Source organism: Bos javanicus, chromosome 18 (assembly GCF_032452875.1).
Source record: "Bos javanicus breed banteng chromosome 18, ARS-OSU_banteng_1.0, whole genome shotgun sequence".
Taxonomy (NCBI): domain Eukaryota; kingdom Metazoa; phylum Chordata; class Mammalia; order Artiodactyla; family Bovidae; genus Bos; species Bos javanicus.
The window spans coordinates 39836786-39858463 of record NC_083885.1 but is presented as its reverse complement, the minus strand read 5'-3'; the positions used below and the strand labels follow the sequence as shown (position 1 = coordinate 39858463).

At 50.8% G+C, this 21678-nt stretch overlaps 3 protein-coding genes across 6 annotated transcripts in view; 1 reads left to right on the top strand and 2 right to left on the bottom strand.

Annotated features, from left to right (window-relative positions):
- HYDIN (HYDIN axonemal central pair apparatus protein) overlaps window positions 1-8893 on the bottom strand; it is a 465600-nt gene extending 456707 nt beyond the window's left edge. Inside the window, 1 exon segment of the mRNA XM_061387844.1 lies at window positions 8808-8893. The gene's annotated coding sequence lies outside the window, so the exon portion shown is untranslated.
- The window catches only part of CMTR2 (cap methyltransferase 2), a 101367-nt gene that overhangs the window by 56759 nt on the left and 22930 nt on the right, over window positions 1-21678 (bottom strand). The window contains exon 1 of one of the 3 annotated variants that reach the window (XM_061387838.1): window positions 8808-8896. The exons of 1 other annotated variant lie outside the window; for it this stretch is intronic. The gene's annotated coding sequence lies outside the window, so the exon portion shown is untranslated. Of the gene's footprint in view, window positions 1-8807; window positions 8897-21678 lie in introns of those variants that run through there. One more of the 3 variants, XM_061387837.1, reaches the window with a different exon arrangement.
- Window positions 8693-21678, top strand: part of CALB2 (calbindin 2) — a 29292-nt gene continuing 16306 nt past the window's right edge. For both annotated transcript variants that reach the window (XM_061387842.1, XM_061387843.1), the window contains exons 1-2: window positions 8693-8871; window positions 19548-19624. In XM_061387842.1, coding sequence (XP_061243826.1) covers window positions 8778-8871; window positions 19548-19624 — 171 coding nt within the window. In that variant the 5' untranslated portion in view covers window positions 8693-8777. The remainder of the gene's footprint in view (window positions 8872-19547; window positions 19625-21678) is intronic.

Here is a 21678-nt window from a genome sequence, read left to right as displayed (position 1 = left end):
TCTCCACTGACGTGATGGGTGGGGAGCAGCTATGAGCCAGGCCTGGGGATTAACGAATGAGGGAGAGGACAAGAGCAGGCGGCTCCTCCTCCCGAGACGGTGCTTCAGCCCCTAGCAGGGTGAGCAGCTACCCTCTCGAAGGTGACCTGCTGAGGCCTGCTGCCTGGCACTTGATCACCAGGAGCTGCACTGGCCATGTTGGCACAAGGGATCATTTCTAGGGCTTTCAAAGGGTTGTGAGTCTCTAAGTAGATATATCTCTTCCTCCCTGCTGCCTTTCATTCATTCGTTCATTCATCTGCTCAGCAGTTATTCATTGAGTGTATATGGGCCACACACTGTGCTAAGCACTGCAAAAAAGTGATGAACAAAATAGACAGGGTCCTCACCTCCATTCTTGTGAGGGTGACAAGGAAGAACTGTGTGTGGTAAGGCCACAAATCACTCAGATAGATGCGCAAGGAAGAAACAGTTTCTCTGTATACCGTAACTGGTTCAGTCTTCTTCAAATGCCTTTGCTCTGCCTGGCAGTGGGAGCAGGAATGGGGGAGCACACTTTAAAATCGCCAGTTTGTGGAACCGCCCTGCTGTTTTGCTCAGAAGGGCGATTTGAAGGAGTTGGTTTCCTTTGGAGAACGTGCAGTCTTTTCCATCCTCTCCTCACCTCCATCTCCAGGGCAGTGTCTGAGGGTGAGGGAGGGCAGTGATAACTAGATAACTAGCAGTGAGGGGTGGACATCGCTTGGAGGAACACTGGGTCCTCCCTGCTGGCTGCTGCTCTTGAGTGGCTGGCCTGGTCTGCTACTGCCTAGACGGCTCCACTACGCCTGTCTTGTTAGGGGTGCAGCAGCCGCTGCTGGGTCCCTATCCACCCCCTTCACTAACCAGGGCTCTCACCTCACAGCTGCTAACCTGTCACACCAGGACCCTTCTCCAGGGATCGTCCTTGATGGAAGGAAGGCGCCCATCTCCCCTGGAGATGGACCCTGGCCAATGCCTGCCTCTCCAAGGTCTTCCCCACCACACCCCCCACACCCCCTATGCTCCAAATCCACTGGTCTTCTTACAGTTCCTCCACCATGGAACAGGGGGGTCAAACCCCAGGAATGCTCCCCACCTCCCTTCTCAGCTAACTCCCTCTCAGAATGACTTCTCTTAAACACTAGATATTCCGGGGACTGCTCTTACAGCCTGCACTTCTACATTCCATTGTGTAGTTTGATCAATACCTGTCTCTCCCATTTGAATTGACACTCCCGAGAGGAGGGACTATTTCTGATTTTCTAACCAGTGAATCCCTAGGGCCTCCTACAGTGCTGGCACAAAGCTGGGGCTTATTAAATATATCTTTGAGAGCATGAACAATTCTGATTTTAGATGAGCTTATGAATAAATGGAAGACATCCCTTGGCTTTCAGTATTTCACTCCAACTGCCTGCTACATCCTAGAAAATCCTGGAAGTGGGACCCTGCTCCCCTAGGCACTCTTTACCTATCCTTAGAGAAAGGATCCAAACTCACAGTCACCAGGAAGTCCCCTTCATCAGGAAACAGAGCAGGATCTGTTTGCAAATCAAGCCCAGGGCTCCCTGCAGGTCCCCAAACGAAGGCCAAACCAGCCTCACTCGGAGGCCCTGCAGCTTCAGATTCCTATGCAGCTATATTTCCCTCTGCGCTCCTCCCGAGCCTTGTCTTTCTCCATCTCCTTCACCCCGGGCCTTTAGTGATCTGTAATCTTCTAGAGGGAGGCATTATCAAGTCAGAGAAGATGAAGAGACTCTTGTAGGTTCATAAAGCAAACCAATGGATCCATTTATGGCACTTTCTCAGTGGTCCAGGGGTTAAAAACCTGTCTGCCAATTCACAGGTTGGGTCCCTAGTCCGGGAAGAGTCCACGTGCCGCTGAGAACTAAGCCCGTGCGCCCCAGCTACTGAAGCCTGCACACTTAGGGCCCATGTTCCGCATCAAGAGAAGTCACTGCCGTGAGAAGCCTGAGCACCGCAACTGGAGAGTAGCCCACCACTCACCGCAAGAGTAGAGAAAAGCCCTCTCGCAGCAACGAAGACCCACAGCCAATAAATAAACGGAATCCAGTTATTCTGAGATCCCACCCAGCGATAAAGAGAATAAATGCAGCCAGTATCTATCTACTCCGTGCCAAACACTGTGCAGAGGAGTTTACATGCATCGTTTTACTGAATCATTACTACTCTTCTCTGGAGATTCTATTAGTGTCCCTGTTTCATCAAAGAAGAAACTGGGGCTTTAAGGAGTTAGAGAGAGCCTAGGAGTCATTCATTCCGGGGCCAGCAGTCTACCTCCCCCAGGCCACATCCGGCCCAGGGTATGTTTCTGTAAATACAGTTTCATTGAAACGGAGCTGTGTTTGTTTACATACCATCCTTGGCTGCTTCTGTGCAGAGTAGCTGAGACAGACGCTCTGTGGCCTGCAAAGCCGAAAATATTACTATATGGCCCTTTACAAAAAAGTCTGCCAACCCCTGTTCTAGACGACACCCCCTCTCTGGGCTTTTTCACATTTGGACTCATTGGTCAGAGTGTCTCATATGCAGGTTTACTGCAAACACCTCCCTCTGCAGGTTTGAGTTTTCCACACTGAGCACCCAAGCCTAGAGGTGTTCATTAATGCCGCTGTGCCCACAACTCCCTCTAAGAGCAACAGCCCTTTCTCTGTACTGCTTCACACCTCAACTCCCCTCACCCTCTTCTGACTGGATCCATAGCTAATGGGATCAAGGGGTGGGTGTCACCCATAGCTGGGCAGTAACCTATGATATGAATGACTTGATATAAAAAAGTGAACGAGACCAATCAGATCCTTCTCGGGGGCGTTTAGGAAAGGGAAACTGAGAGACTAAGGCCACTAGGGGAAATGGAAGATGTGACTCTTGAGGACAAGTGGAGACTGGGTGGGTATAATAGACAATGAAAGGCAAAGCGATAAGGACATGTGCTGTGGGACAGAAGAAACCGGAGGAACTGTGTTGGCTGTGTAGACAGAACCCTGGCACGAGTGGCTTGCTGCCATAAGATAAAACGAAAGACAGAGGCCTCGGTCCCTGAAGGTTTCCCAAGTCCAGGTCTCATGAGAAAAACTGTCCTCTTCTTGGATTATCAGCTAAGCTTTTTTTGGTTACAAATGAAAGAAAATCTAATATAAATGGGGTTTAAACATCAACGGGTACATATCAATTAATATAACTGAAAAGGTCAAGATGCTTCAGGTTCAGCTTAATCCAGCAGCTCAAATGATGTTACATATGATCCAATTTCCTGCAGTTTCTCTGCCTTGCCTTTTGTGATTGGACTTCACCCCCATTCCATGCCCTTCCCCATCTTGGGCCACTCTAGACTCTTAGCTCATGGTGTCAAGATGGCTGCAGCAATTCCAGGCCTCACAGCTGCATACCAGTCTGTCTGCCATAGAGAGGGCATCCCTTCCAGTAGCTGCCTCCCATTCTGGAATGCGATCTCTTACTGCCTATCTTTGATTGCACTTTGGCCAAGCAGTGGGCTGCACTGACTCAGTGAGACCCGCTAGCATCTGCTTTCCGTTTACTCGCCTATGATAACAACATTGGAGTGTTCCTTATGTCCCAAGCCCTCATCACTCTTTACATGCATTCCAACTCTTAACGTTCAGAACGGTCAATGAGGAAGTTATTAGAATTATCCTTATTTTACCAATGAGGACAGGAAAGCACAGAGGTTAGAGGCCTTGCCCGGGGTCACATGGCCATCACGTGGCAGAGCTGCTGATTAGCAGCAAAACCAAGAGCTAAAAGGGGACGGGGGATCTTGGGGCCGGAGCTCTCAGCCTCTTGTGTGTCCCTGCCTGTTGGGGGAGGGTGTCACTCAACAGCCCCAGCTACTGTCATTCCACTTCGTATTGCTATCCTGGTGACCCAAATCCTTGGTTCAGAGGGAAGTATTTTGTCCACAGATTCTCTGGCTTCAGACCAAATTTACTCAAAAGTCCTGCTCCCGCCTCTGGGTTCCTCCAGAAGCTTTTCTCCCTCCACCTGATCCGTTTCCATGGAAACTGCTGGGCTCCTGCATCCCTTTCATCCTTCTTCCTGGGAAGCAAGGCCAGCTCTTGGGCACCCCAGTAGCCAGGCCTAACCATTATTAAGACCAAAGAGGTAATATCTGGAAGAAATATTTCCAGGCAGAAGGAAGAACCAAATGGGGTTTCTGATTTTTTCCTTTGATGGTCTCCAAAATAGCACAGGTGCTCTGAGCAGCTCTGCCAATTACCTCGGCCCAGTGGATACTGGCTGGAACGTGGCTTGTCATCTGTTCTCCTGCATCTCACCATTTCAGTCAGCAGGCCGCCCTCCCTTCCTGGGCGTGCAGGTCTGGGGTCTGAGGCAGAGGGCAAGACTTCTTGCCAATCTTTGGTACTAGACTGTAGCACTCACGATGCAGCTGGTGGCCTGGGGTGCAAAAGGGAGGATGTACCCAGGTTGCCCCTTCTGGAGAAGGAGGAAGCAACCATCAGCTGAGCGCCTGGGATCTCAGGGACAGCAGACATGGCAAGGTTCCTTGCCACTAGGAGGTGCCCTGCAGCTCCGGTGGTCAGAAAATGGGAACTATTTTGTTCGGACTGTCTTCCCCAGTGGCTTCCCCGATGGCTCAGCAGGTAAAGAATCCACGTGCAGTGCAGGAGACACAAGAGACATGGGTTCAATCCCTGGGTCAGACAGATCCCCTGGAGAAGGAAATAGCAACCCACTCCAGTATTCTTGCCTGGGAAATCCCAAGGACAGAGGAGCCTGGCAGGCTACAGTCCATTAGGTTGCAGAGAGTCAGACATGCCTGAGTGACTAAGCACGTCAGGGCCTTGCCACCTGGTCCACAAGGTCTCCATATACTAGAGAAGCCAGAATGTTCCCTGTATCCCACTCCTGCCAGGTCATGCTTGGGTGTTAATCTCTCTGAGCTTTGGTTTCCTTATCTTTAAAATGGGCCCAATTCTTGCACTGATAAGATAGCTGTGAAGACTTCACCAAGCAAGGCACAATAAAGCCCTCTTTTTAAAGTCATCTAAAGGTATCCTTGTGGTCCTCATCGTCATTGTTATAAATCATGTGCGGAGATTCTGGAAGAGTAGCAGAACTTCAGATGCCCAAAAATAATCACAAGACTCAATTTAGATATAAACATAAAAAGAATTTTGTTTCTATAGTCACTGCTTTCAACTGTGCTCATTGACTCTCTTTCTTATTCCTGAGTAATTTCTGTATCCATGCCCTTCTTCTCACATTCAGGTATTTAAACTTGGTTAGGTCCAGCTTAAAACTCCAGACTCTGCTCTTATTCAAAGCTCTCCTCCTCCCCCATTGCAAACTGGATGAGAGACTTGAGAGTCTTGGGTTGGGGCTGATCATGGAAAGGAGGGGTGGGCCGGTTTGGAGATGTCTCCTCCCTCAGTGAGTAGGGGGCCCGGGGCCAGGAGGAGATCTTAGCTACCCGGTCACCTCAGGTTGCAGAACTGTGGGCTGGTCTCTAGGGAGTTTGAGGGCCCCTTGCACAGTTGAATGAAGGTTTTATCGGAGCTGTTTTCAGCTCTACCCTAGCTTCCTTCAACACCAAGAATTAACCAGCAGTACCTGGCTTCTGCTCCTCCTTTCAACTCCATGCACCTTTCACAGAAACAACAGTGACCTCCAGGGGCTGCAGAGACCAGGAACGGGTTGGGGTGTGATCACTCCCATCTTCCTTCTAGGCCCAGGACAGGACAGCCTGAGCCTTCAGACAGCTCTGAGGCAGACAAAAGCACCAGTTCTGTCTTCATGTGCAGACTCCAGAATTCTGCTCGGGGAAGAGGCGGGCCTGCCAATGTCCCCTTACAGAAGGCACCCCTCATGACCTGCAGAAGTTTTCTAGAGTCTCCCCAACAGAGTGTGGCTTCAGGGAAACCACACATGCTGCACTCCCTGAAGACTAAGGTTCCTCCTTCTCCCCCAGGCAGCTTCTCCTTTCACAGCCCATGGCTTTGGTTGGAAGCAGAGGGCAGCCCAGCAGACAGAACACAAGATATTTGGCTCCTGGGGAGGAGCTTTGCAAGTGGGGTACTCAGTCCCTTGTGTGCTACTATTTCAGAACAACAAGAAAAAATTTCTAACATTCTATATTAATAATAATATCTACTTTTTAAGTAAGCACTTATTGCTGCCAGGATTCTTGATAACTAACTTTGAGTACATTATTTTTAGACCTTACACTAACTTTGCACCACCAGTATTATTATGACTTGTATTTCTACTAAGGATCAGAGAGGTTAAATAGCTTGCCCAAGGTCTAAGATCTCCTGGAGGAGGAAATGGCAACCCACTCCAGTATTCCTGCCTGGAAAACTCCATGGACAGAGAAGCCTGGTGGGCTGCAGTCCATGGGGGTCACAGAGTCAGGCACGACTGAGCACAGGTCTCAAAGTAGGTTTTGCACCCACATCTGTCCAATCCCAGGGCAGGGACTTGTCAGTACTAAACGTGACTGTTTCTGCAGGACTCACCTTGGGGACAAAGGGACTTGCCTGGGCTCTGCCACCCCTCCCGGGCTTGTATCTGGAAGTGAGGGGTGCGCCTCCCAGAAGGAGACTCCAAGCATGCATGAAAATGACAAAGCAGGGCTGTCCCAATGCCGGGTTTGGAGGCCACTGTGGAACCCTGCAGTCATACTCAGGACCTCTCCTCGCCAGGCCAACATCTTCCCCCATCTCAGCAGTTCTGAAAAGTAGCAATCATGAGTTCCACTCTCTCTTTCTCGCCAGGAAAACCAGCAGCAAAGAGGTACTGGTTTGGATCTTTAGAGAACTGGAGCTGAGATCTCTCGCCCTGTCTGGGCCAGAGGAGGGCAAAGGAGGTGAGCCGAGGAGCCCAGATGACAGTGGCAGAGCCAAAAGGGGCCGGCAGCACAGTGTAATGTTAAAGAGTCTGGCCCAGCGTTTCCTTGGTCTCACTCTGGGGTGAGCCCCTCTAGAAGCTATTGGCTCCCTCAAGGAGGGATGCTGGCCAAGAAATTTCTTGCCAAGCCAACTGCCGCTGATCTCCATCTCCACAAAGGGCAGCTGGAGTGTGAGCTCATTTAATCCTTGCAACAATTCTTGTGAGGTAGATACCTACATTCCCATGTTTTAAAAGAGAATAACTGAAACACAGATAGGTTATGTAATTTGCCCAAGGTCGCACAGCTTATTCTGGGGTTCAGATCCAAGCAGTCTGATTATAGAGTGCCTGCTCTTAACCATTGGACAATCCTACCACCCTAGACCCAGCGGCTTTGGTGAATTCCTCAGCCCTGGACCAGACAGCATGGGGGCAGAGGGTGCATACAGGCCTGGAAAGCTGGCTTTTTATGACAACTTCTCTCTCTTACTCTGTTCCTGCAAGTAACTGGAAACACTTTTGTGCTAGGCAAAAAAAAAAGAAAAAAAACAAACCACAAGTGGTTCTGGACTCTTCATCGTGTTGCCTCTTTCAGCCCTGCTCACTCAGGGCTCATCCCTCCCCTAAGGGGCAGCCTGCCCCTCCGTCTCCTCGTCTCCTCCTGGCATTCCTCTCTCCCCTGGTGACCTCCTTTTCATTCTCACCTCCTTGCTTCTGCTCTCCCTTTGGAAGGCAGTTCAGCTAACACTCATTAGCACATGCTAATGAGCATCAATTCTTTTCTCAGTCACTCAGCGGGAGAGGAGAGAAAGGTGGGGACAAGCTGCCACTCTGGGGGTGATGGTTCACAAGGACAGGGCAGCCCCCCAGGCTCAGGCCCCCCAGGAGAATGGGAGGGAGCCCAGTTCCCAGCTGGAGGAGACCTGTCAATATTTTCGGGCTGTACCCTCAGCAGCTGTCTCCATCTTCTCTGAGATCAGCATTTTGAGATCATTCCTAGGTCAGTGTGGGATCCTCTGGGTCCATCAGCCTCAGCAAATTCCCATGATGCCCATAGGTGGAGTGGCTAAGACCTGGGGCAGGAGGATCTAGTTCATGCACAAGGGCCTGAAAGCCCCCAAGGCCTGTCCTAGGTGCTAACAGGCATCAGAGGGTGGAGCAAGGTACCCAGGTGAGGGCAATCAGTGGTAGCCCCTTCTCCACTGCCTGGGGGTCGCTGATTCCAGCCAACCCCAGTAAAGCCTAGAGAACCTCGGCTTCTTCCCAGGCCTTGGCCATTAAGGGACCATGATAGCAAGGAAAGAGGGCTGGGCAGGGCAAGTCATTTGAAGTCTCAAGTCCCCCTATCAGAAAAGTGGTCCTTGGTCTTCCTGCTGAGGAAGGGTCAGACGACGCATGAGAGAGTCCTAGAAGGACTCCGAAGTGCCAGGGCTAACGGTTTGTCAAACTTATTATTACTACTGTTGGCGGTGGTGTTGTTACTACAGTTATTTATTATTGCCGCTGCTAGTGAGGATACGTGGTGGCTGCTCTCAAGATGATCAGAGAGTGGGAGAGGGAAGGCAAGGTCAACCTCTCCTTTGCACTTGAGGGCCTTCTCCCTGTCCAGGTCCACAGTGGTCTCAGCACAGACAGGCATCCCCACCCAGAAAATAAATCCCTGCAGAGCCCCTGGGCGGCCGCCGCCCCGCTGAGACGCAAGCCGATTCTCTGAGCACGCGCGCCCTCTGCCGGCTGCAGGGCGCGGGCGCAGCCTCTGGATTGTATATAAAGGCAGCGTGGCGCGCAGGACCTGGCGAGTGCCTGGAGCAGAGCCGGCGCGCGGGGAGAGCGCGGTGCTGCCTGAGGTCTCCGAGCGGCTCGCCATGGCTGGCCCACAGCAGCAGCCACCTTACCTGCACCTGGCCGAGCTGACCGCGACCCAGTTCCTGGAGATCTGGAAGCACTTCGATGCAGACGGTCAGTAAAGCTCCAACTTGTGTGCCCGCTCGCCCCCAGGGGACCTGCAGTGGAGGGAAGGGGTCAGTGACGATGTGGGCAGATGTTAGATTGCCCCCAGGGCATGTTTTGGCCGCAGAACCTGCTGAGGTCGGGGTCCTGAGTTTGGAAGACACCTCGCTGCCCAGTAACAACTGTCAGGAACTTTTCTCCCCTGACAGAGCCCACCGGCTTTTGCAGCCTCATTCTGGGCAAGTTGGGGCTTTCCCAGATAGGATGCCTGTGCTGGCAAGGCTCCCCCTGCCATTTTATCTTCCCCCACCTTCCCCTTCAAGGTAACAGCCTGCCTTCAGCGGCTGCAGCCACAGGTCTCAGAAGCCCATTCATTTCTTCCCCAAAGTTCCCCTTTTGTTGAATACCAGGTTAGCCAAGTAGGGGTCCAGGGGGCTGGGGCAAGCTGCGGGGTGCTGAAGGAACACCCTTGGCCTCCCCAGCCTGTTTGGTATAAGGAGGAATGGAGAGGACAGCCGGGCAGTGAGCATCCCCTGGGCTTCCTCTGCCATTTTCCATCCCTCACCGGCATGCAGGTCCCACTCACAGCAGCAGTGGGTGTGGTGGGGGGCAAGCTTGGGGTGCCAGCCTGACGCATTCTTTCAGGGTGCTAATCCTGGGTGCTTTGGGTGACTCCTTCCTTCCCTGGGTCAGGGGAGGCACCATCTTAAATGTCTCAGTGACTGACCCTCTGGTCTGTGTGGTCTTGATACTGACTAACCAAAAACCAAGGGCTGGACTGAATGACCTTTGGAAGTTGGCTCTAGGGATTCCAAGGGTCTAGGATGGTCTGACTCAGGCATAAAGGGAGGTTCCCTTTTAGAGGCTTCAGATATCACTAGAGACTTTTTTCTCTACCACTCCCCCTGGAGAAGGAAATGGCAACCCACTCCAGTATTCTTGCCTGGAGAATCTCATGGACAGAGAAGCCTAACAGGCTACAGTCCATGGGGTCGCAAGAATCGGACACAACTTAGCGACGAAACCACCACCACCACCCCCACCCCAACTTAAGTGATCTTATTTCTTTCTCAGAAGTCCTGCCTGGGGTGGGCATCTGAAATGTTCTGGTATCTCACACCACTGGCAGGATAGTGGTCCAGGGTGTTTATCCTGGGACTAAGAGCGAAGGGGGTGGGAACCAGAAGGAGGATCAGATGGAGGGTCCCTCCATTCTTCTCCCTTCCCTTCCTTGCCTCAGCAGGGTGGATGGAAAGGTAGCTGAGCAGGTACTTTGCCCCAGAGTGCTGTGGAGAGGCAGGGGTTAACGGGTATGCTGATGAGTGAAGATTTGTTCTCTAGGAGCCAACAAGAAATCTGGGGGTGAGAGGCCGTGTGATCTGCCTCAGAATTACTGAAGGAGGAGGGTAGATTGTTAAATCTGTAAAATGGGGCTAAGGAGGGGTTGTGTCTCCAGTCCATGGCTGGTGCCATAAAACTCCCTCAGGAGCAAGGGCTATGAGAAGATTGTCTCATATTCCAGGTGACATGACAGTCCCTAAGGCTTCTCCTGCCAGTTTATCTGCACCAAAGACTTGCACGATTCAAGGAAAGTTACCAAGTGGCCAAGGTTATACCACCGGCCTCCTGCCAGATGAGTCAGCTATAAACAGAGGACTCCACAGTTCTCCTCTCCCCCTGTTCTCACAGGGACAACCAATAGCACTCTCGATAATCAGGCAAACCCTCACACGTGTCTGAGACTTTGTACTTTTCAAAACACGATCACACCTTCTTGAGCTCCACACAGAGAGGCTCTGGGCAGATCATGACTCTCCTGATGCGGATGAGGGAACAGACATGAAGTGTGACTTTTCTAAGGTCATGGAGCAAAGTGGCCCCTGGCCACTCTGATTTCCCCATTCTGATTTCTGGACACCTGCTTCCCCTGTCTTTCACTCACAGAAGAGCCCCTGACCCAGCCCTGGAGGTAATAGGCAGTTCCTTTAATACTAGAAAGGGGTCCTTCGCATGGCTGGAGCATAGCTAAGCTAGCATGAGGCCAAAGAGTCATTAAAGACTCCCAAACCACTGTGCCTCTGGCTCCCTCTGCTCCTCCATGAAAAGGAGCTAAGTTGCTTCTTGGTTCATCGTCCCACTTGGCATCCCATCGCCCTCTCTGACCACCGCTTCAGGGAAGTTCCAAGGAGGGACCATGGACCTCACAGAGAAGGAAAGCATAGGAGATTAAAACGCCAGAGGTGGTAGAAATGTTTGTGGTAGATGCCACAGCCAAACTGAAATTCCACTAAAGGACCCAGAATTATCCTGTGGGTCACCCGGCTCTGGATCTTCGCTGTCTGTCCCTTCCTGACCTCTCATGGCCGCCAGTGATCTTCCCTCTCACCCCTGAGGTGCTCCCTGCCCTGGCCGGGCCTCCTCTTACTAACTCTGGCTTCTGTTTTTATCTTGGGGTTCTTCCTGACTCTCCTGCCACTCAGGGAGTTAAAGACCTCTGGGAAGACTCGGCTCACCAGGTCTCTGGAGTGAGCTCACTGGAGCCCAATTAGTCCCAGCCACTAGGGAGCACCGACCCACCCCTCCTGGACTCTAGTAAACAGAGACCAGGAGTCCGAGGAGAAGCTGGACTCTGAGGAGAGTGAGGACGAGGCAGGGGGTCTAACCCTCACTCAGCCCATTTCTAACAAGGAGGAAAAGCCAGCATCCTGGTGACTTTGCACAAAGAGAGTATCTCCAAGATTACCATCAGCCTTGTGGAGAAAGGAAGGAGCAGGTGTCTGGAGAGGGGGAAACTGGGCCTCGAAGAGACACCATTCTTCTCACAATACCACACTGCGAAGTGAGAGGGTGGGGGGCCCACAACTCCTCTCCTGGTCCCCCTCCCCATCCCTCCTCAGTGGCCACCAAGGCCATGCGCCTGGAAGGCTCAGGTGTCGTCTCTCAAAGGTGAGGTGAAGGAGACGGCAGCCGAGCACGCTCTGCGAGCCTGGCTGAGCAACCTTTACGTGCCCTACACAACTAAGTCCACCGTTTTGTTGTTTCCTGGTCACTCGTTTGTCAGAACCTTTCTCACTGTGCAAGATCCGGGCTTCAGAGATGCCCAGTTCCAAGCTGATGCTGTCCTGTCTGTGGTTCTGACCACACAGCCACCAGGCTCCTATTCTGCTGACCATCAGGAGGGGGTCTATGAGGAGCCAAGATCTGCCCTTGGCCTTCGCTACTCTTTGGAAGCTGGTGCCAGCCTGGGGATCCTTGCTCTCCCAGAGGCCCACAGACATTCGCAGGTCAGTGCAGGGAATCCCACTCATCCCAGGAAGCATCCTACACGGATACACTCGTGTGTACACATAAAGCTGTGTGAACACAGGGGTCTATTACCAAGTTCTTTGGGATCCTGAACTTTTGAGAAAGAATGTGCTTCCCTAGGGAACAGGAAAATGAATCTTCTAATCTCTACAGAGGAATATTATACAACCAATGGGACTGAGATGGGGCTTCTATACTGACATGGAAAAACATCCAAGATGTATTACAGACATTTTTTTCACTTGCAGCATGACACTATTATAGTATGAGCCCATTTTTACTATTAATGAAACAAGTATGATGGAAAATATTAGAACATAACAATAGTGGGCTTCTCTGCAGAGTAGATGATGTCAAATTAAAAGGCATTTTCTTTAACTTTTGATGTTAATTTCTATAGTGTTTTACAAGAGCCTGTGCTTCTTGTGTAATTAGCAAAATAATAAAAAGAGTCAAGAAGAAAATAATTTTATGGGCACTGCCCCCCCAAAGAAATACATCTCTCTCTCCAGTTGTGGGCCTCTGCCCAGAGTTCTGCAGGCCTCTGTCTGCCTCCAGATGGCCCTGGTGATGCGGGAGGCTCTCAAAGCCTTGCACAGGGCCTGAGCCTTGCTCCATATGGTGTGGCCCCAAGGACTGAAAATTACTGACAGGGAGGACTACCAAGAACTAAGGAAGGCCCTGCCCAGTCTTCCCACCTCTCTCCACAGGGGTAATAACAGAAGCATCCTCCCAGCCCATCCCCTACAGGGAACACTGGCCGGCCAGACGGAAAGTGGCCAGGCCAGCTCTCAGTCACCAATGAGCTTGTGTCCCTGATGGGGAAGCTGAGGAAAGCTGAACAGCAGTGCCTCTCAGAGGTGGAGAGAGGCCTGGGCAGCTTGCCCTGGAATTCTCAATGAAGGCTTTTGAGATACTGAAAAGAAGACCTCTGTGCATAAAATAGGGCTTCCCTGGTGGCTCAGACGGTAAGGAATCTGCCTGCATTGTGGGAGACCTAGGTTCGATCCGTGGGTTGGGAAGATCCCCTTGAGGAGAGCATGGCAACCCACTCCAATGTTCTTGCCTGGAGAATCCCTATGGACAGAGGAGCCAGACAGGCTGCAGTCCATGGGGTCGTGACTGAGAGTCAGACACGACTGAGCAACTAAGCACAGCACAGTGAATAAAAGAGATAACTAATGAGAACCTGCTGTTGATCACAGGGAATTTTACTCAATGCTCTGTGGTAACCTAAATGGGAAGGAAATCTGAAAAAGGAAATCTGAAATATGTGTAACTGATGTACTTTGCTGCACAGCAGAAACTAATACAACAATGTAAAGCAACTGTACTCCAATCAAACTCGATAAAAGGAAAAACAAGAAGACTTGCCAGAAAGGGTTACGGAGTATCCTGTACCTAGGCATTTACACAAACACGACAACTGTTACTGTGCAACACAACTGTGCTGTTCACAAGATGATCATGCTGCTAAGTCACTTCAGTCGTGTCCGACTCTGTGCGACCCCATAGACGGCAGCCCACCAGGCTCCCCCGTCCCTGGGATTCTGCAGACAAGAACACTGGAGTGGGCTGCCATTTCCTTCTCCAATGCATGCAAGTGAAAAGTGAAAGTGAAGTCACTTCAGTCGTGTCTGACCCTTAGCGACACCATGGATTGCAGCCTACCAGGCTCCTGTGTCCATGGGATTTTCCAGGCAAGAGTCCTGGAGTGGGGTGCCATTGCCTTCTCCATAGGATTTATAAAAATGACTGCTTCTTAGAACATTAAAGTCAGAGGGTCTGAGGCCAGGAGGGAGCCAGCGCTGTCTGAGGGTGGTTTTCTTTTAACCCTGTCGGTGTTTCTCTGTGGGGTCCACGTGTCCCGTTTGCGCCTGAGGTCGGGATTTGGAGTTCTTTGGGAGCAGCGTCCCGCCCCACCTGGGTAAGCCCTAAGAGTAAGGCCCCCACCCCACCTCCGCTTTCACCCCCAAGTCCCCGTTTGTTTTGCCTACAGTGCCCTTTGGTGTGGATGGCCACAGCGCGCCAGCCCTGCACAGGGTGCCCTTCGTGTGGACTCGTGCCCCATGGCCCAACCTCTCTGAGGGTGATGGTGCCAGCTGAGTGGGGAGGCAGCTGTGTCTGAGAAGAGCTGGGGCTCCCCAGGGAGGCAGCTATGGGGACGTTTGCACAAACAAGACACTTCAGCCTGCCCCGCCTCACCAGGGCAGCCAGCAGCGATCCTGCATCCCTGCCCTACTCGCCTTGTTTATCTCCCTCTAGACTTGAGTAGTTTCAGTAGCTGAGCCCCTGGGGGAGGTTTCCAGGGCTAAGGAGACCTCTCGGGGAAACCTCTTCTAGTACCCAGGGAGCCAGAATTAATAGAGCAGGCATGCGGCTCTTCAAGAACTGAGCCTCTCCAGCTCTGACCCACGGGGCTGTCCTGGCAGATTGCATCAGATCCCGCCTCTGCCCAGCCAGTCCCAGCCGGGGCCTCTGGCTTCGGCCCTCTGCCTCCCCTCCTCTCTCACCCAATCTGTCCCATCCTTCTGGCCTCCACCCCTGGGAGTTGGCCCAGCATTAGGCTGCCAGATGTCCACAGGTTCAGGGGACCCAGCTCCAAAGCCAGTGTTCCAGAAGCAGCTCGGTGCAGAAACACAGACAAAGTCAAGTGTCTGAATATTCATGCAGTAGCCGTGCGCACTGGGTTCTTCCCCCAGGAGCCTCTGGGAGACGTATGTCTGTGTCTGTCTGTCTGTGTCTGTGTAAGACTGACGAAGAGAGAAACCAAAACAAAACAGAGATATGGACAGAGGTTGCCCCTGAAGCAAGTCAAAGGAAAACAGGCTGTAAGCTGTGGTTCAGTCTCTTTCCCCTCAAACTCCTTCTCTCTAACGTGAGGTCGATAGCACCCGTCTGCTTACCTGGCAGGGTCCTGAAGACCAGATGGGACAGGAATTGGAGAGCTCTTTATATGGTGTACACTGTGCAAAGGTATATTATTAATACTGGAGCAGGGCCAGAGGAAGCCCGTTTCTTGCCACAAAGGGTGAGATGTGTCCCAAAGAAAACCGGGGCTGAAGGTAGAAGGTTACTTGCCCTTTCATAAATTTGAGCTCCTGACAGGGAGCCAGGAGGCATGGCTTCCTGGTTGCTTTCTTGGGCAGCTAACTTGAAACTGCCTAACTGCCCTCTTTGATTTCCTTAAACAGAAGGGACATAGAATAATACAGATTGGTGAGCACGCACCGCCACAGTCCCAGCTCCATGCTTCTCAAACTGGAGCATACAGGAGGGCTGGTTCAAAAGCACATTTTCGGGACTCAATGCCAACAATTCTGATTCAGCCAGTCTGGGGTTGGTTAGAAATCTGCATTTCTAACAAGCTCCCAGGTGATATTGACACTATCAGGCCCTGATCACTCTCTGAATAGTGCTGGTCTAGGCCACTCTTGTCAAAAGAGGTGCTGTCACTTAAAAGGAAACCCTGGTCTACCACCTCAGGGTTCACACCAGCCCTCCACCTCAACCTCAAAGTGAAAGTGAAGTCGCTCAGTCGTGTCCGACTCTTTTGCGACCCCATGGACTGTAGCCTACTAGGTTCCTCCATCCATGGGATTTTCCAGGCAAGAATACTGGAGTGGGTTGCCATTTCCTTCTCTAGGAGATCTTCCCAACCCAGGGATTGAACCCAGGTCTACCGTATTATAGGCACATACTTTACCATCTGAGCCACCAGGGAAGCTCAACCTCAAAGGTGAAACCAAAGGCATGGTCTCTCTAGGGAGGAGAGCTCACACTCAAAAGCAGCAGTTCCCAAATGTTCATGCTCCTATGTTGTTAAAATGCAGATTCTGATCAGCAGGGCTGGGGTGGGGCCTGGGATTCTGCATTTCTAACAAGCTACCATGTAATTTCAGTGTTCCCATTCCACAGACCACACTTTGATGTCAAGCTCTCATACTGCAGATCTGCCACGTTAGAACTTCCATTTTAACAAGCTCCCGGGTAATTCTCACATACCTTAAAATTGGAGACAGGCTGCTCCAAAGCAGTCCTTAGTCCTGACTACACCTCACAGTTGCCCAGAGAGCTTTGAAAACGTGCCCGTGAGACACCCCCACCCCATTAAATCGGAGCTCTGGGGGCAGGGTCCAGGCAATGGTGCTGGTTTAATAGCTTTCTGGGTGGTTCTAATACCTAGCCTGGGCTGAGAACCAGGATGCTGAGGCTGAGCAGTAATGCTGCAACTCTTTGGGCCAAAGGGTTTATAGCCATGGATTGGTTTAGAAGACCTTAAGAGCACAGAATATAAAATGATGCTTTTAAGTTATGTGAGATTTTACATTTTCCAGAATGCTATCACAGCTTTGTGTTGTATGGCTGTCACAATGACTCTATATAAAGTTTAAAAAAAAAAAAAAAGCATAAGTAGTTTTGAGCATAAACAGTTACAGCCATTTTAGAGATCAAGAAAGATCAAGAGTTCAGAGAGACTGACTGGCTCAGCATCACGTGAACAGTCACAGAAATGGTGATAGCCTTACAGCTCTTACTCAGACTCCTCTTACCTGGTCAATGCTCAGAAAATCTGTACACACAAACGTCAGTGAGAAACAGACCCCTTTCTGCGTGGGGCAGGGCGTTCTTCAGTCAAGGTCGTCCAAGTGTCTGTGGCCAGATCAACTGTGAAGAAGTGCTGACTCACTTCAGAATCTGGGGAAACCGAGGTACGGTGGTGGTGAAGAATGGTAGCGACCCTAGAATGAGGCAAGATGCAGGGTCCCTGGCTCCACCCAGCCCCTCCCTAATGTTCACAGGGTGGGGTTTGATGTGGAGATTAGAAGGGATGGTTGTTGTGTTAACCACATCCTTATCAATGCCAATCCTCGAGGTCTGTGGGGTGGCCAGCCACCCCACCCCCATATAAGATGGTCATAGAAAAAGCAAACCACCTGCCTAGTGTTGAACTCCTCCCTGGAAGCTGGCAGGCCAACCTGTCCCCTACTCCCGCCTTGGATAACAGGTGCCTCCTGCCTGATGGGCAGGGAGTCACTCTGAGGGAAGCCAGGGTAGCGGAGGCCCTTCTCCCACGTCCGTGATGGAAGATGCCTCGTCTGCCCCCTGCAGCCTACCTAACCTCTGCTCCTCACCCTCTCCCTTCAGCTGGCAGATACCTCTGTTCCTGTGTGGCTCCCTCACCCCAGGAGACTATTAAATGCTCTTGGGGAACAGGCCTATGTCTAAACTTGGCTATAGTTCCCACAGTGTTGAACTTGTTATTCAGTTCAAAAAAAAAAAAAAAACAAAGGCTGTAGAATTGAACCACATTTCTGTTCCTCTGTTCAGCACAGAATGAGGTGCTGGTGGCAAGAGGGGTCATGCAGCCCCCTGCTACTCGGCCTGCACAAGTCGGACTCAAGGAGAAGTTTCTTTCCACTGGGGCGCTGGCCGGCTCCTGGCCCCCTGCTGCCTCTGCTAGTAGCTGGGGTTTCTCAGCGAGGCCTTCCCGCCCACGCTGTCCAAGTAGCCCCATAGTTATTTCAGCCTCCTCCTAGTACACTCGTGAAACAGACTCACAGCCACTGACTCACATGTCCATCCAGCCCTGGGCCAGCCCACCTCTGAGGCCTCTGCTACATTTAACCCCAGTGCATGCTCACTGTACAAGCTCCACACACACCACCCCACTGCAACCTCAGCCTTGGGCTTCTCCTGGACCCAGAGGTGAGCTCAGCTTCCTGCCTGAGAAATATAAGAACAGCCAGATCACGGCAGGGAGTGACCCAGGGAGACACAACGTACTGGTTCCTCCAACTCAGAGTCACTGTCCACTGGCGACTGCCTTTTTGTCTAGAAAGCCCTTCATCTCCGCCCCCCTTTCCGCCACCCCATTCCAGCTGGCCTCGCTGGCAGTAGGCACACACTCGTGAAATTCCAGCTCTCCTAAGAAGCTTTGCAGAACATCCTAGAAGAAAGATGACCTCCCTAGCCTAAGGGAAAAAGGGGACTCAAATCTTTCCCCACCATGCACTACTCCCCAACCTGCAGTTACAATCGTATCTTTTCCCTGCAGATAAAAATACATAATTTATCTCACATGACGCCCTCCATACACTTTCCATATTGTGGCATTTTTCCTACTAGAGGGCACCAGTAAGGTTACTTATTATCATGGGGCACTGGAGGGGAGGCTGGGAAGAACATACACTCCCGCTCTGACATCCCCCTCCACCCTCCCCAAAGCCCCCACCAAGGCCAGGGTAAACACGTCTTCTTTATCCTCTTTGTTTAGTGTGTAACTCCGTACGCCCCTGACACAAGCTACCACCTCCCTTTCCTTTTCAAGTTGAATACTCTCTATGAGAAACTTCCTCAACTGCTTCAGTTCAGATTTGGAACTTGACCTTTAGCCAGTGGTTTCTTGCTATAGGCATGAAAATCACTTGGGGAGCTTTTTAAAACATCAGGTGCCCCCATACCATGGGATAGACACTCTGCCTTTCTCCTTCCACTCTTCCCTCTGCATCAGTTTCCTGGAGCTGCCATGACAAAGTACAACAAACTGGGGTTAAAACAACAAGAATCTATTCTCTGACAGTCCTGGAGGCACAAAGCCCAAAATCAAGGTGTAGGCAGGGTTGGTTCCAGGCTCTGAGGGGCGGTATGTTCCATGTCCCTCTCCTGGCTTCTGGCAGTGGCTCACAACCCACAGCAGCCCTTAGTTTGGAGACGTACCACTCTGATCTCTGCCTCTCTTCACGTGGCCTCCTTTCCTGAGTATCTCTCTGTGTCTTCACGTGGACTTCTTTTAAGGACACCAGTCACTGGATTTAGGGCCAGTAGGATCTCATCTTAACTAATTACATATGCAAAGACACTATTTCCAAATAAGGTCACATTCTGAGTTCCAGGTGGACAACCTTCAATTCAGTATAGCCTCCAACTTGAGTACACCAAAGACTCAAGTTTTGCCTCCCACCCAATCCACCCTGGTGACCGGGGCTTGGCACCTGCCCACAAACCTTGAGGCTGATGACCTGTTGTCCCCTGTTAGAGCTCCAGCTCCTGCTGCTTGCCCAGTGGGCAACAGAGGGACAGCTGCCAGCCCCTGCTCCCTCTGAGGCATGGTCCTGACGCCAGCCCCTCCCAGTGCTTTCTGACTACTAAACGTACACTCCAAACACCGTTATTCATCTTGGATTTCTATGGTTGCAAATGCCTAGAGGACAGGACCCACATCCCTAACAGTCCAGGGTTGGCCCGGACACCTGCTTAATGACCAGTGAGGAGAACAAGTTCTCCGTGAAGGCCCCGACCTCCCCACCCCACCCACTGTAAATCTTACTATTTCGCTTGGAGATTCATTGCTTTTTTTTTCTTTGCTATCTTTGCAGGAAATGGGTATATTGAAGGTAAAGAGTTAGAAAACTTTTTCCAAGAATTGGAGAAAGCAAGAAAAGGCTCTGGCATGGTAAGCCCAGTCCCCTCTCCCATTACTTGGAATTTTCTGTCATCCTGACCATGGCTTTGAGTATTATCTGTCCTAGGTCATGCATTCCATCAGCAGCCTGACATCTCTCATCTTGACCCTTAGAGTTTTTCTTTTATTTGGAAGGATTTTTTAAATTGATATAGTCCCTAAAAAGGGTACCTTACCTCACTATCCTTGGGTGTCTGGAACTGAGGGGTGTTCATGGCTACCATAGGTTGATAAATGCCCCCAAAACTGCAAATTTTGTGTCTGTGTCTATAAACATTATCTTTTCCCAGAGAAGAGTCCATAGCCTACCTAATATGCTTAGAGGCATTATGACTTAAGATTGGATGCCTAGGGGGTTTCCAGTGCCTTTATTCAAGACTAGAGTTTCTCAGCCTGAGCACTACTGATGTTGGGGTAAATGACCCTTTATCATGGGGGGCTGTCCTGGACACTGTAGGGTGATTAGCAGCATCCCTGACCTCTACCCATGAGATCCTAGTACACCCCTCCAAACTGGAACAATCAAAAGTGTCTCCAGACGCTGCTAATATCCCCTTCAGGGGATACAGAATTGTCCCCACTTAAGAACCACTGTTCTAGACCAACCGAGGCTGGAACTCAGCAAGGACTTAGAGGAGATGGAGGACTGCTCCAAACCAGTATCTGAGCTGGATCGCAGTGGCTCATTTGCACAGGTGTCAGACTGCCCTTCATGGCCTGGAGTGACTCCAGATCACATCCCAGCCCCTTAATGGCAGGTACCTTGTCCCTCCTGGTGCCAACCTGGCACTACTGACACTAAAGCCCTTTGGGGGGAGTCTAACATATTGAAAAGGTAAGGAGATTGGAGCTAGTCCATTGTGATTCTCATGTCTGGCTCTCAAATATATGGAGTCAGACCAACTCCCTCCCTCCAGCTCCTGTGGGTCTTTTCACGGGAGGTCTCTCCATTCTCCCCTTATGCGTGTCTGCTGGCTAATCCACTGCTTATTAGCAAGTCTTCATGGAGCCTTTGGGAGATGAGTCACAAGCCCACCGGTGGGCGCTCGGGTCTGAGCTCGGCAGTGGGCCCCAGTGAGGAGGATGTCCAAGAGATGGACTTAAGTGGTGGAGGTGATTCACTATCATTCACTATCACTATCATAGAGGAGTCCTCTATCACTCCTCATTACTAGGATAATGAAGCCCAGGTCATGGGAAACACAGGCTTCTCAGCAGGTTCTGGGATCTTGAGGTAGATGGAGGAATGTGATTTTACGAAGTGCTTCAAATCTGAAATCCTTCTCTTAGTCATTCCCTTCCTCAGATGGCATCAGGGGTGATTTTCAAGTCTGTCAACAACACTCTCAATTAACATCATCCTGGACTGGTTCTCAGAGCAGCTGTTACGTGGCAGGAAAAATACTGGTCTTGGAAACGGGAATCACGAGTTCACATTCTGGCTATACTAACTGGTGACCTCAGGAGAAGCCACTGCATCTCAGCCTCCATTTGTATGTAAAACAGTCAGGTTACTAGCTTCGTGGGGATTGTTGTGAAATGTAAACAGGGGTAAATAGACCCTTACTTGTGATAAGGGTCTAGGGTCATTCCATGCACATCTGCAAAGGTAAAGCAATAAGTATTGATAAACAAACACATATTGGCAAATTGAGACCAGTCCCAAAGGTTAAAGAAAAAAAAAAAAAAAAAGACAATAGAAGGGATTCAGAAAAGACTGTGAGAATTGGTAGAATTCTTCTAGGCCCAGTCCTAGGAAACACACACCCACTAGAAAACTTTCAGCGAAACAAAGAAAAGGCATCAAGTCCCAAAATAATTCATCACTGATTAAGGATAAGGAAGAGCTTGTTAATGGAAATGATCAATCAGCAGCACCCCAAACCAAAAGAAGCTCTGAGAACTTCAAGAAGGGCTTAAATTTAAGTTAGGTGACGATGGCCTAACAGAACTTGTGAAGTTCTGTGCTTTTTAGTAGTCACACTCATCTAGTGGGCTATTTAAATGATCCCTCAGCTAATATAGACTTTCTCTTCACATTCTTC